The sequence below is a fragment of the Sinocyclocheilus rhinocerous genome, unplaced genomic scaffold (genome assembly GCF_001515625.1).
Source record: "Sinocyclocheilus rhinocerous isolate Xijiao unplaced genomic scaffold, SAMN03320098_v1.1 scaffold4648, whole genome shotgun sequence".
NCBI classification, from domain to species: domain Eukaryota; kingdom Metazoa; phylum Chordata; class Actinopteri; order Cypriniformes; family Cyprinidae; genus Sinocyclocheilus; species Sinocyclocheilus rhinocerous.
The window spans coordinates 77,886-92,228 of NW_015653454.1; the positions used below are offsets into that span (position 1 = coordinate 77,886).

Sequence of the window (14,343 nt, forward strand, 5' to 3'; positions counted from 1 at the left end):
GCATCAAGTTAAAATTAAAAGGAGAAATGTTGCTTTGGCAACTAGCTGAAATAAAATGTTTTTTTCATGCTTTTATTTCTATTAAGGTTTATTTCAATTAACAAACAGTTTTGTATAGTTTTAGTTCTAACCCTAGTGCAGTTGACCTCAAAACTATCGACACGAGTCAAACCCTTACAATTCCCGTTCTGATTTCATGAAGTCTTTAACAGCAGTGGTGTGTTTTGTAAGCGAATGCATCATGCAGATGTCCCTGTCGTTGTAGTTCGCTGAACTGAGATGGGATTGTGGACTGGAGAAAGATAAGACCTCTGTGGGACGGACTGAGGCGCGAGTTAAAGATGCAGAAATGCAGAGAGAATATCAAACACCTGAGAAACGCAGAGATCAGCAAAGAAACGGCACATGCGTTTATTACTCGCACGTCCGTCTGAAAATGCATTGTGAAGCAGAAAAATGCCTCTCAAAGTGGTACAAAAGCAGTTCAGCAGACACTTCTTTATGATAAAATATGGGATAATACAAAAACATTGAGTATAACACGAAATCTTCGGTCCTAAGGTCTTTATTTGATGGTTTTGCTGATGTTGCTGTATCCGGCTCCCACACACGTCATCAGGACCTTCTCTCCTCCTTTCCGCTCATCTTCTCCAGGTTTCTGTTGCTCGATCTTGAACATGATCTGAAAGAAGTCTCGGATGTGTCTCAGGAACTCGACCCTGCATGGAAAACAGTGAGAGTTAGATGATGGGTTATAACAAAGTAAATCACAAAATATAAAGTAAAGAAATAAATAAAGGAATAATTTGAAAATAAAATGTAAATAAATTATTAAATCAAATAAATAATAAAAAATAAAAAATGAAATATATTAAAAATAAAAGTAATTTGAAACAATTAAACAAAAAGTGAAAGTATTTTATTTGTGTACCTGCATGTCATGTGACCATTAACCAACATTAGAGAACCGTTAAGGTTGTTAAATTATAGAAATATTAAATTCTGTTAGGACCAAGGGGTTTGGCTGTCAACAATGTTTTGGAATCCCTGATTTATTAATAATAATAAATAATAATAATAAGTTTAATTTATATAGCGCCTTTCCCAAGCTCAAGGACACTGCACAATGACAAAAGCAAATACATTCCTACATACACGGACAAGACATTTTCCAAGTCCAGAACATGTGGTTGCAGTTGCATACCACAGTAATAATACAGTATCAAAAAAAAAAAAAATTATTGTTAGTTTAAAATGAACAATCCTTATGATCTAAAGAAAACAGCATTATTCAAGACCACATTAAAAACAGCATTAATATAATGTAAAATTCTAATAAAAATACCAAAAAGGGGGGTTAATATAGTTAACTAAAATAAATTTTTTTTTTTAAAAAATAAAATAAATGTTAACTGAAAAAAAAAAAAAATAAAATAAAAATATATTTCAGTTAGTTGCCAAGGAAGCATTTCTCATTTAGTTTAACTTGATGTACTAAAATAACTAAAGCTAAAAAAAAAAAAAAACACTAAAAAGACAAAAAAAAATAAAAATGCCAAAAAAAATAAAATGACTAAAACTAAAAAAAATTAAAATTAAATATAAAAATTTATTCAAACTATTAATAAATACTATAATAGTATCTCAACGCTACTAAAAACACACTGATCAAAAGGCAAAATTGAGAAGATTTTTTAGGCATTTTTCAGCATCAATCTCCTGCACACATATGAAGCTGGAGTCCACTGGAGGTGAGACGCGTGTTGGCACCGTCAATCTTCAGTTATCATAGTACTGTACTTGACAGGCACACAGCACCGGTACCATGATAACTGAAGATGGACAATTCATGACGGCAGAGAGAAAACTGCTGGATCCGGACACAAAACGTAAAGCAGAACATGACAGATGGAATATTAGCACTGAGAAAAAGACAGTTCTGGATGCCACAATTGTATATGCATTAAAAAAAAGGAAAAGCATCCGCGTCAAATGGCACCAAGCTTATGGGATTAGATCTCTGCCACAATTTCATTTTTGTTGTGATTGGTTGTCAAGGCAGCCAATCAGAATTTAGCAGCCTCGTCTCTGATTGGCTGGAATTATGGCATATTGTAACGCTGGGTTGTGTTGAGCAAGCACGCCGTTGGCATTTAGAGAGCACTGAGGGCGGGCCTCAAGGGAGCAAGCTAGTGAAATGTTGCACGCGCAAAAGAGAAGGTCTGCACACATTCAAAAGCTTATTTTAAAAGCAAAATTTATTTTAGTGCGCTCGAAATACTTTCTTCTTTGCGAGATGAACATTTTCTCCACAAAACTCAGATCGCGTAGCGTGCAAAATGTACTTTTGTGCGCTCAAAATATGATCTTTCGCACGCAGAATTGTGGCAGATATCTAACCCCATACAAGCTAACAGTAAAAGTAAAGATGGAAGTCTTTCTGCATCACATGGAAAAGTCGCAAGCAGTTTGAAATGACATTTGATATTTTTTGCAATTTATGTTTACTTGAATACGTGATAGTTATGTCAGATCCCTGAAAAACACGTCAGGGTTGTGTGTGTATGTGAGTGCTCACGTGTAGGGTGAGAGGGGTCCTAGCAGTGTTTTAGACACATCTTGTTGACCTAACATCATGTACAAGAGAGCCAGACTCTGATTGGTCGAATCCACACAGCCGCCCTGGAAGAGAGAAAAAAATAAAAATAAAGGTCAGAATCAATGGGGTCAAAGCAGGGTTATTAAAGTTACATGAAACTAAGAAAAAAACTAAAAAAACTTTCTTAAAACTAAATGAACAATAACTGAAAATTATTTTAATTTAGCTAGCTGCCAAGGATATTGTTTTCATTTAGTTTAACTTGATGTACTAAAATAACATACTAAACTCAAACAAAAATTCATAAAAAAAAAACTTGATGTACTAAAATAAAAGCTGAAACTAAAATTAATAAATTGATGCATTAAAATAAAAAGCTATAAAAAAAACTTGATATACTACAATAAAAACTAGCAAAATTAACAAAAACCAACTAAAATACAAAAAAAAAACTTAAATGAAATAAAAATGAATACTAAACAAATTTTTTTTTTTTAACTATACACTAAAAACTAATAAGAAAGACAAAAACAACTACAATTTGAATGAAAATTGACATGACTAAAATACAAAAAAAAAAACTTAAATGAAATAAAAATGAATACTAAACAAAATTTTTTTTTTTTAACTATACACTAAAAACTAATAAGAAAGACAAAAACAACTACAATTTGAATGAAAATTGACAATATAAAAACGAATTATGACATTAATGAAAGCTATAATAGTATCTCAACGAACCCAAAGTAACACTGGCTCAAGGTTTGGCTGGTAAAAAGTGTTTCTCCATCGACAGTCGTTCACAAGCAGTCGTCAAAACGTCAAGCTTTAGTGGCTCTGAACATGAAGCTCACACACTGCTAACTATCTGAACACACGCTCATCCTCGTGTAAACCACACACTGCCGCTTTAAATGGAGAACGTGCGGGATATTCAGGAAAATGTTCCTCAAACACGGATCTGCATCTCAGTCTGAGCCTGAAGAGCTCCTCTGAGTCTGATGAATTCATCACTACATTAACCATCGATCCTGTGCACTGTAAACCACACATGCAAATGACATAATTCAAGTTTGATCCACATGCAAACACTTTAAAATCCACTTTGACTCTCACAAAGAACCACAGCACAACTTTACCATGATGCTTTCATATGTAGCCCTCCATGGCACTGAATGATTAGAATATTCATAAGCATGATGGCATTAACAATGTACTTTCAAGTATAACATAAAAAAACATTATAGTATCTTTATGTGAAGCGTTTAGCAACATGACTAAAAAAACTGAAGAGTAAAACATTTGCATTTATAATGAAAAATGTTTGAAAATAATGACTGTTTTCAAACAGGTTTCAAACACTCCACCTGTCTGCCATTGGTTAAACAAACCAGTAGTCCCGCCCCCAACATCACAGCATTGGCTGTAACATCCTGTCAGCCCGTTCAAAAACCAAAACAAAACTCCTATTCATAAAATATATACATTTCAATAATTTTAATAATAACAAAATTATAAAAAAAAAATTATGTTGGCCTGTTCAAAAAAAAAAAAAAAAAAAAAAAAAAAAAAAAACAAATTAAATAAAAAAAAAAAAAAAAAAAAAAAAAAAAAAAAAAAAAAAAAAAAAAAAAAAAAAAAAAAAAAAAAAAAAAAAAAAAAAAAAAAAAAGACCAAATTATATATATAAAAATAAAATACATTTAAACGAAATTATTAACATTAACAATGTACTTTCAAGTATAACATAAAAAAACATTATAGTATCTTTATGTGAAGCGTTTAGCAACATGACTAAAAAAACTGAAGAGTAAAACATTTGCATTTATAATGAAAAATGTTTGAAAATAATGACTGTTTTCAAACAGGTTTCAAACACTCCACCTGTCTGCCATTGGTTAAACAAACCAGTAGTCCCGCCCCCAACATCACAGCATTGGCTGTAACATCCTGTCAGCCCGTTCAAAAACCAAAACAAAACTCCTATTCATAAAATATATACATTTCAATAATTTTAATAATAACAAAATTATAAAAAAAAAATTATGTTGGCCTGTTCAAAAAAAAAAAAAAAAAAAAAAAAAGACCAAATTATATATATAAAAATAAAATACATTTAAATGAAATTATTAATAGGTAACACTTTATTTTAAGGTGTCCTTGTCACACGTTACATGTACTTACTATTATAATAACACTTAATTATGCAAAATACATGCAAGTAACCCTAAACCAAACCCTAACCATAAAGTACATGTAGTTAATATTACTTAGTACTTAAATATATAATTACACTGTAACAAGAACACCTTAAAATAAAGTGTAACCAAATAATAATATAAAAATAATAAATGTTAATAACTAAAAGTATTAATACACTGCTACTAAGTAATGCACTTCATGTGCAAAATTAAAGAAATAAGTGAAACAAGTCTAGCAGAAACAATTGCAACAATAAATCAGGTCTTTTAGTTCATGAATATGATAAAATAGTGCTTTTATACATAGTCCTACACAGTACTGAATGATTAGCATACTCACATACATTATAGCTTAAAAATGATCTACATAAGAACACGATTTTATCGATAATATCTTTATCGTTCATTACAGTAGCACAAAACAGAAAGGTCTGAGCCATCGACATTCATGAACAAACTCAGAACATCAACCTGGACACACAATTAACTAAAATACATAACTGTACGTCCTCATTTAAAGAGACAGTGACGTGTTTAGGAACATTACATTTGCATTAAGAATGAGAAACTACAAAGATTTTTAAAAAGTCAATCCTCACCGAGAAATGAGACTCCAATAAGAGACATCACGAAAGGGATTGATTTGATGGTCTAATGCTGTACTTTTTGTTTCATGAATCATGATGGATGAGAAACGCTCGGAAACTTTCCCATAATGCCTGGTGGAAAAGTCCCAAACATTTAGCTCCATGAGCGTTAATGAAGGTGAGACTCGCTCTCCACGTGATGCTCCTGTCATATTTACCAATTAACATTACATTATATTGTAGTAAGCAACATTTTGAAAGTTTCTGAACTTGATTTGCTTTTTCCAAATGAAGAACCAATTTTTGCCGTGCAGTTTTCTGGTAAAATACATTGATTAGATTGTTAAAGTCAATATGGAATGTTTACAAAAACAACAACAACACACTGAAATTATCTACAAAATAAAGTAAAAAAAAAAGTCTGTATGTTTAGCAGTAACACCTGATTTAATTGAAGAAAAATTGTGAATTATACTGATAAAATATTAATGTATTCATGTAACACAAAAAGTAGAGAAAGTGCAAGCAACACCAAGGTCATGGGTTCAATTTCCAGGAAATGCATGATCTGATTAAAAAAACATTTGCAGTGTAAGTCACTTTGGATAAAGGTGTCTGCCAAATGCATGAATGTTAATGTTAATGTAATTATGAAGCCGCACACTGAACGTCTTTGTCAAAGCTGCATAACAACCGGCCGCATGTTTTCGAAACATGAGATCTCCAGAAACATCCATCTGTGCTCAGAATCAGGAATAAGCGTTTCAGAAGAAAAATTTATATTTATTAATGCTTCATCAGCAGCAGAGCCAAAAGAAAGCAACATATAATAAAATATATTAAACTAACAAAAAACTAAGACATTTAAAATGAATACAAAACTAAATTGATTTATTTTTTTCTTTCTTTCTTTCTTTATTTTTTATAAACGTAGCAGCTAAACATATCAAAGTAAAAACATTCCCTAAAAAAACAAGAAATTATATGCTGCATTAAGAAAATTAAGCCTAATTTAGGGTCATTAGGAATATAAAATAACTGAAACTGAAATAAAAATAAATAAAAACTATATAGACATATTAAAAATAAATAAAATTAAAAACATTAATTAAAAACGATCAAAGTATCGCAATGAACGATATATTAAGCATTTTTTTCATAATGAATATCATACTGTCTGATCTAAATGTTTTAGCTCAGCCTAAATTAGACTAAATACTATTACGTTTTACCAAAACGAAATGTAATATATAAATAATATTAACAGTACAAATTACATAAAATATATTTTATTTTTGCATTGAGACTTTTCGGGTAAAATGTGTTTCATTATCGTGAAAATAATGTGAATACTAAAGTTAGCCTTCATTTTTTCATGCAAAATATTATTCTGATTTTGCAGTGAAATATGAGAGTTGTAAACAAAAATGAAAATAAAATGATATAAAATAGCCATAAAAATAAATAAAAAATAAAAATATACAAAATAAAATAGTAATAATATAAAAATAAAAACAATGAAAAATACTAATTACTTGCTACTTAGTTAAGCATTTCATGTGCAAAATCAAAGAAATAAACATAAAAATAATAAAATAAAATGATATAAAATTACGTTTTACCATGGTATAAAAAAACAAAATGTAATATATAAATAATATTAGAATTACAAATTACATAAAATATATTTTATTTTTGCATTGAGACTTTTCGTGTAAAATGTGTTTCATTATCGTGAAAATAATGTGAATACTAAAGTTAGCCTTCATTTTTTCCATGCAAAATATTATTCTGATTTTGCAGTGAAATATGAGAGTTCTTGATGAGACTCATGTTTGTGTCCGCTGACAGCAGTCGATACTCTCGTACCCGCTGACACAAACAAGGACACGAGCGTGTCAGTGACCGTACAGCTCTGCCAAAACACACTCAATACAAACAAGAGTATGCGTCATTCAGAAAACTGCTGAAAATAACCAAACAACATCTGGGAGTGCTGGGTGATCAATGACTGGCTGCTGAAAAAAAGCCACTTAACCATAACAGAACTCATGAAGTCTGATCCTCAGCAATTAATTTTGACAAGTAAAGATAAAAATAAAAGTGCAAAATTATGCTATTGTGTTATTAACATGTTTGGGTATCAAGAAAAGGTTTCATTTTTGAACAAAAACACTCCCATAACTCCTGCACTGCCAAGACAAATTCAGAGTAAATGAAAGATTGTTCATATGACAACATGCTAAAAACAACCATGTCTTTTTGTAATAAAAAGCCTTTTAAAGCTGAAGTGTGTTGTTCCTGCACCAACAAAATATCGCGAAAATAATGACTAATTTCAAACAGGTTTTTAACACTGCACCTGTCTGCCATTGGTTGAATAACAAGTAACCCCACCCCCAACATCAAAACATTAGCTGCTAGCATTCATATATAGCCTATATTCTAATGAATAAATAAATTATAAAATCAAATATAAAAATAAAAAACGTGCTTTTATTAATACCTACAAGTATTAATAACCTGCCACTCATTTATGCATTTCATGATGTGCAGAAATCAAAGAAATACACAAAATTAATTTAAAAAATAAAGCTATATAAAATCGTAAAAAATAAAAAGAACTTGCAAGTATTAATAACTAGACGTACTAATAACTTGCTACTTAGTTATGCATTTCATGTGCAAAATCGAAGTAATAACAAATCAAATCACAAATAAAAAAATATAGAAAAATAAAAAGGACTTGCTTGTGTTAATAAATAAATGTACTAATAACAAACTACTTAGTTATGCATTTCATGTGCAAAATCAAAGAAATAAAAATTAAAATAAAATTATATAATAGTAGTAAAAATAAAAATATACAAAATAAAATAGTAATAATATAAAAATAAAAACAATTAAAAATACTAATTACTTGCTACTTAAGCATTTCATGTTCAAAACCAAAGAAATAAGCAAAACAAACCTAGCAGTGACATAATAAACAAGGTTTTCTTAATGAATATAATATATTTCAATAATTTTCCCTTAATAATAGCAAAATATTGAATGTTTTAAAAATGTATTCACAGAAGTGCATTAAAAACAAAACATGCTGAACATGCAGACAGTATTTAAACATCTTTTTTCATTTAAAAACAAGCCAAAAAAAAAGAGAGCATAAACTCACATCATGTTTTCCAGTTTAGTCAACCGCAGCACAATCAGAACTAGTCTGCATTCAGGAGCTGTTTACTACAGAGACTGACCACCAGCTACTGATTAACCTCAACACAAACACACACACACACACACACACACAAATGCATGCATGCACGCAGTGGCTGTTGTGTGCGATCAGCCAGCGCCTTCAAATATTAACAGCCCTAAAAAGACGCCCTATAACGACCCTGCCACCCAGAACTCAGTATGAAAAACACAGAATCAGCCCATTTTAACTCACGTCACATGCGTCACAGCGAGAGAGACCGGTGGTGCTTGTGTTCCCCGTGTGCACACAATGAAGGGAGCGTATGCTGAGTGTTTATCTGGTGTCTGTACAGTGAGTTACAGTGGATTACGGTTAGACGGCTGTAATCCCCTTTAGCAGAGCGGATCTAATCGCTGCGGCCCACCGGCTCTCTCACTCGTTCTCAATCACAAACTTTCTCATACAACAACCTCACACCTCTCATAATGAGATGTGACAGACAAGCATCTATTTCCCAGCATGCCTCTGCACCAGGACAGTGTAAACAAGCCAAACCGCGCTTCGATTAAGACTCTATCCAAATGAAAATGTGAGCAGACAAACACTTTTCAGAGTAATGATCAGACCTCAGAACTTTTTTAAAGTTTAAAACACCCCCTTCATCTGTCATTGGTCAAACAAACAGGTAGCCCCGCCCCCAAATCAACCCATTGGTTGAATTAATGATGTCATGTCTCTGTCTGCCATTGAAACAAAAACTCTATTGACACCGCTTCAGTTTAATTAAAATTAATCAACATTAAAATATCTGGTAACACTTTACAAAAAAGACTGTAATTTGTTGTTCTTTTATTTACTTTTTTAATTTCAGTAGATACGTTATTTTCATAAAACAGAGTATTTTTTTTATTTTTAAATACAAATATATTTATTTAATGTGTGAGTGTGTGTGTTTGAGGTGTGTGTGTTTGAAAGGTGTGTGAATGTGTGTGTGTGTTCGTGTTTGTTTGAAAGGTGTGTGAATGGATGTGTGTGTGTGTGTGTGTTTGAGTGTGTTTGTTTGAGGTGTGTGTGTGTTTATTTGATGTGCGTGTGTGCTTGAGGTGTGTGTGCGTTTCAAAGGTGTGTGAATGTGTGTGTGTGTGTGTGTGGGGGGTGTGTGAATGCATGTGTGTGTGTGTGAGTGGTTGTTTGTGTGTTTGAGGTGTGTGTGTGTGTTTGAGGTGTGTGTGTGAGTGTTTGTTTGTTTGTTTGTTTGTGTGTGTGTGTTTGTTTGAAAGGAATTAAAATTAATCAACATTAAAATATCTGGTAACACTTTACAAAAAAGACTGTAATTTGTTGTTCTTTTATTTACTTTTTTAATTTCAGTAGATACGTTATTTTCATAAAACAGAGTATTTTTTTTATTTTTAAATACAAATATATTTATTTAATGTGTGAGTGTGTGTGTTTGAGGTGTGTGTGTTTGAAAGGTGTGTGAATGTGTGTGTGTGTTCGTGTTTGTTTGAAAGGTGTGTGAATGGATGTGTGTGTGTGTGTGTGTTTGAGTGTGTTTGTTTGAGGTGTGTGTGTGTTTATTTGATGTGCGTGTGTGCTTGAGGTGTGTGTGTGCGTTTCAAAGGTGTGTGAATGTGTGTGTGTGTGTTTGTTTTGTGTGTTTGAAAGGTGTGAATGTGTGTGTTTGAAGGGTGGGTGAATGCATGTGTGTGTGTGTGTTTATTTGATGTGGGTGTGTGTGTTTGAAAGGTGTGTGAATGCATGTGTGTGTGTGTGTATGTGTTTGTGTTTGCTTGAAAGGTGTGTGAATGCATGTGTGTGTGTGTGAGTGGTTGTTTGTGTGTTTGAGGTGTGTGTGTGTGTTTGAGGTGTGTGTGTGAGTGTTTGTTTGAAAGGTGTGTGAATGCATGTGTGTGTGTGTTTGTTTGAGTGTGTTTGTTTGTGTGTGTGTGTTTGTTTGAAAGGTGTGTGAATGCATGTTGTGTGTGTGTTTGTTTGAGTGTGTGTGTGTGTGTGTTTGAGGTGTGTGCGTGCGCGTGTGTGTGTGTTTGTGTTTGTTTGAAAGGTGTAAACAAGAAGGCAAGGCAAGGAAACACAGAGACTCGGAACAGGGTACAGGCTAAACAATAATCAGCAAGCAATTGAAAGGTGTGTGAATGCATGTGTGTGTTTGAGGTGTGTGTGTGTGTGTTTGAAAGGTGTGTGAATGTGTGTGTGTGTTTGTTTGAAAGGTGTGTGAATGCATGTGTGTGTTTGAGGTGTGTGTGTGTGTGTTTGAAAGGTGTGTGAATGTGTGTGTGTTTGTTTGTGAATGCATGTGTGTGTGTGTTTGTTTGAGGTGTGTGTGTGTTTGTGTGTTTATTTGATGTGTGTGTGTGCTTGAGGTGTGTGTGTGCGTTTCAAAGGTGTGTGAATGCATGTGTGTGTGTGAGAGTGTTTGTTTGTGTGTTTGAGGTGTGTGTGTGTGTGTGTGTGTGTGTGTGAGAGAGTGTTTGTTTGTGTGTGTGTGTGTCTGTGTGAGTGTTTGTGTGTTTGAGGTGTGTGTGAGAGTGTTTGTGTGTTTGAGGTGTGTGTGTGTGTGTGTTTGTTTGAGTGTGTGTGTGTGTGTGTGTGTGTGTGCTTGTGTTTGTTTGAAAGGTGTGTGAATGTGTGTGTGTATGTTTGAGTGTGCGTTTGTTTGAAAGGTATGTGAATGTGTGTGTGTGTTTGTTTGAGTGTGTGTGGTCCTGCCTAGTATACCTTGACATTTTTTTGCATTTTTGGTCCCCATGGGGAACCAAAAACTTATTTTGTAATTTTTTTTTTGTGTTCTCTCTTCTGTAATATTTTAAGTGAGTTTTTTTATGTGTGGGATGCCTCATAAAACAACCTTGTATGTTATGCATACTTGGCCAATAAATGTTGATTGATTGAATGAAAACAGCTTTTAAATAATACAAAATATATTTTTTGAGAATCTAAAAATGCCTGTAGTTTTGAGTGAGGGGTAGTGTAGAGAATAGGAAAATACAGACTGGACAATATGAAAACAATTACGCCTATAGAGAGTCCCCATAAATTATGGAAACCAAATGTGTGTGTGTTTGGTTCTGCTCACCCTATAGACCTCCTCCAGCAGTAGTTTGGCACAGTTTCTGCCCAAGTCCTCCGGCAGCACCGGATCTCCCTGACCCTGCGGTGTGGACACGACCTCAGCGCCCAGAAACGTGCCGTTCACCGTCTCAGCCACCAGCGTCAGACCGAACCCTGGAGACCTGCACACAACACACAGTGTATTAGTCACTTCACCATAACCTCTTACTCGCTGCTTACTAGCACGAGATTAGTGTGGCGTCCGAGCCATTACTGGGGTGTTTGCTCGGTCATTGAAATTGCTTCACAACTAAACCCCACTCTAATGCCAATGTTCAATAAAAATCCCTTAATTATTGACAATCAGTTCAGCTTTAAGTCATCAGCCTGCAGTAACTCACCTCCCAGAGCTGGCACCCTTCATGTGGTCGGTGTAGATGTAAATATCCGGGATGAATTTGTTCAGGATGCTCCTGGCCGAGTCCACGATCCTGTTGGCCATCTGAGGAGAAACTCGCACCGAGAACCTGACGCACGACGGTCAAAGATCAACACTAAACACCAGTGAAGAGAGACATCAACGAAAAACACTCGAAGGCTAGATGACCCTGCTTTGATTTGACTGGTTAATAGATAACTTCAAAAAGTGTTCCTCAAAAACTGGAGCCATATTCACAAAACATCTTACAACAAATAGTAGCTGCTACTTTTCCGAAAATGATGGGAGTAAGAGTACTTAAATACTAAGAGTATTTCAGGAATAAAGCCACTGAATAAAGGAAAAAAAGGTAAAAGGCTTTTTTTTCTCAGAATTGCAAGATATAAAGTACAATTGCAAGTTATAAAGTCACAACTGTGTGATTTAAACTCGCAATTGTAAGAAAAATCAGAATTGCAAGTTGTAAACTTGCAATTGCGAGAAAAAAGTCAAAAAATGTCAATTGTGAGATAAAAAGTTGCCATTACTTTTTTTATATTCAGTGGCGAATATGGGTTTCCAAAAAAAACAGGTCCTAAATCTGTGAAAAGTCAGCCTACATTTTAAACTCTATTTGAAAATGGCAACATTTTTATTTTAAACTCTTGATTTGAATATGGCAACATGATACTCCTTCTACAATATTTATCTGATTAAATGAGAGACCCCTCCCCTATCAGCCAATCATAGTTAGTAAGCTTGATGACATCATCCATAGTAATGAGCTTAACTCCGCCCTTTCTCTTACATTAGGATTTCTCCCCATTCCTTAGTAAAAGTTGCTCTTAGCAGCTTTCTGAAGAGGTTTAAAGTGGTTTTACTGCTTTTTAGGAGAACTCTTAGCGGTAAGATTAAATGTTTTGTGAATATGGGCCCTGATTTCGAAACTAGTGAAATTTCACTTGTATTGTGGCTCTGTGTCAGCCTCTATGGATAGAATGATCAGAATTCCTGGTGACCGGTTCTATTATCAATGGAAGGATACGCTGTTCCTCGGATCCTCTTGATTTTTCCCGGTTCCGTGAGATGAACGGGTTTCATGGAACGGCGCACAGGACAAGTGAAGAGCACCTCACCTCCTCCTGCAGGAGCCATGCCTCGCTTCAGCACCTGTATAAACACCATCAACACAACGCTAGCACACAACCCAACCGCATTTATGCACGTGGCAGATGCGTTTATCCAAAGCAACTTGAACTGCATTGCTTCATCAGTTCATGCATTCACTGGGAAACTAAGGTGGCTGCCAAATTAATGGACTTGTTTTAAAAAGTTTTTTTTTTTTTTTTGTCTGACACACTACTGACAGACCTTTATTTCCAGACCGTCTCCATCGATCCCAAACTTCTTCATCAAAGGAATAGCAGTGACCTTCAGAAGATCCACCTAGAGAACATGGGCATTTTATACAGATAATTAGACATCAAAGCAGAAGAATCAAATGTGATCACTATAGTATTACCACACACACAACTCAATACAAAGAATAAATGTCGACTGATACTGGATTGTGATGAAAACTGAAAGTAAAAAAATAAGGAAAATCTGGCCAAAAGTAAAAAAAACTAAAAAACAAAAACAAAACAGTCATATGAACAGTTATACAATTACACTCTTTATTAAAAGATTAACAATTAAAATAAAAAATGTAAAATAAAATAACATGTAATTTAATTAAAATTAAAATTCAAGTAATTCAGTATACAGTATGTCCATGTGCTAACATATAAACTTTATGCCATGTTTAGTTTCCAGATGTATATATTTCACCTTGCTCTTATGTTAGGGTTATGTTAGTCTTATGTTAACCCTAACCCTTTTTTTTTTTGCACAAAACTACTTCATAGTGCTTATTTTGTAAGAACAAAGATTGTAAAATTATAAAACAGAATGTTATGATGCAAGTGATCAGATGAGTGAAAACCCATGCAGCAATTTCACATTAACAAGGCTAATAACTAGGGATGTAACGATTCACTCAACTCACGATTCGACTCACGATTTTGATTTCACGATTCGGTTCATGATTTTTTTTTAACAAAATGAGATTTAAAGGAACACTCCACTATTTTTGAAAATAGGCTCATTTTCCAACTCCCCTAGAGTTAAACAGTTGAGTTTTACCGTTTTCTAATCCATTCAGCCGATCTTCGGGTCTGGCGGTAGCACTTTTAGCTGTAGCTTAGCATAGATCATTGAATCTGATTAGA

The 14,343-nt window shown here is 33.7% G+C and overlaps 1 protein-coding gene across 1 annotated transcript; it reads right to left on the reverse strand.

Moving 5' to 3' along the window:
• Positions 1-387: 387 nt before the first annotated feature.
• On the reverse strand, positions 388-13,518 carry LOC107715679 (RNA 3'-terminal phosphate cyclase-like protein). Its single transcript, XM_016521851.1, has 6 exons — positions 13,445-13,518; positions 13,119-13,243; positions 12,057-12,182; positions 11,681-11,837; positions 2,579-2,682; positions 388-719 (listed from the first exon to the last, which is right to left on the reverse strand). Exons 1-6 carry the CDS (start codon positions 13,484-13,486, stop codon positions 566-568), a joined length of 708 nt encoding a protein of 235 aa, XP_016377337.1. The 5' UTR covers positions 13,487-13,518; the 3' UTR covers positions 388-565.
• Positions 13,519-14,343: the final 825 nt, after the last annotated feature.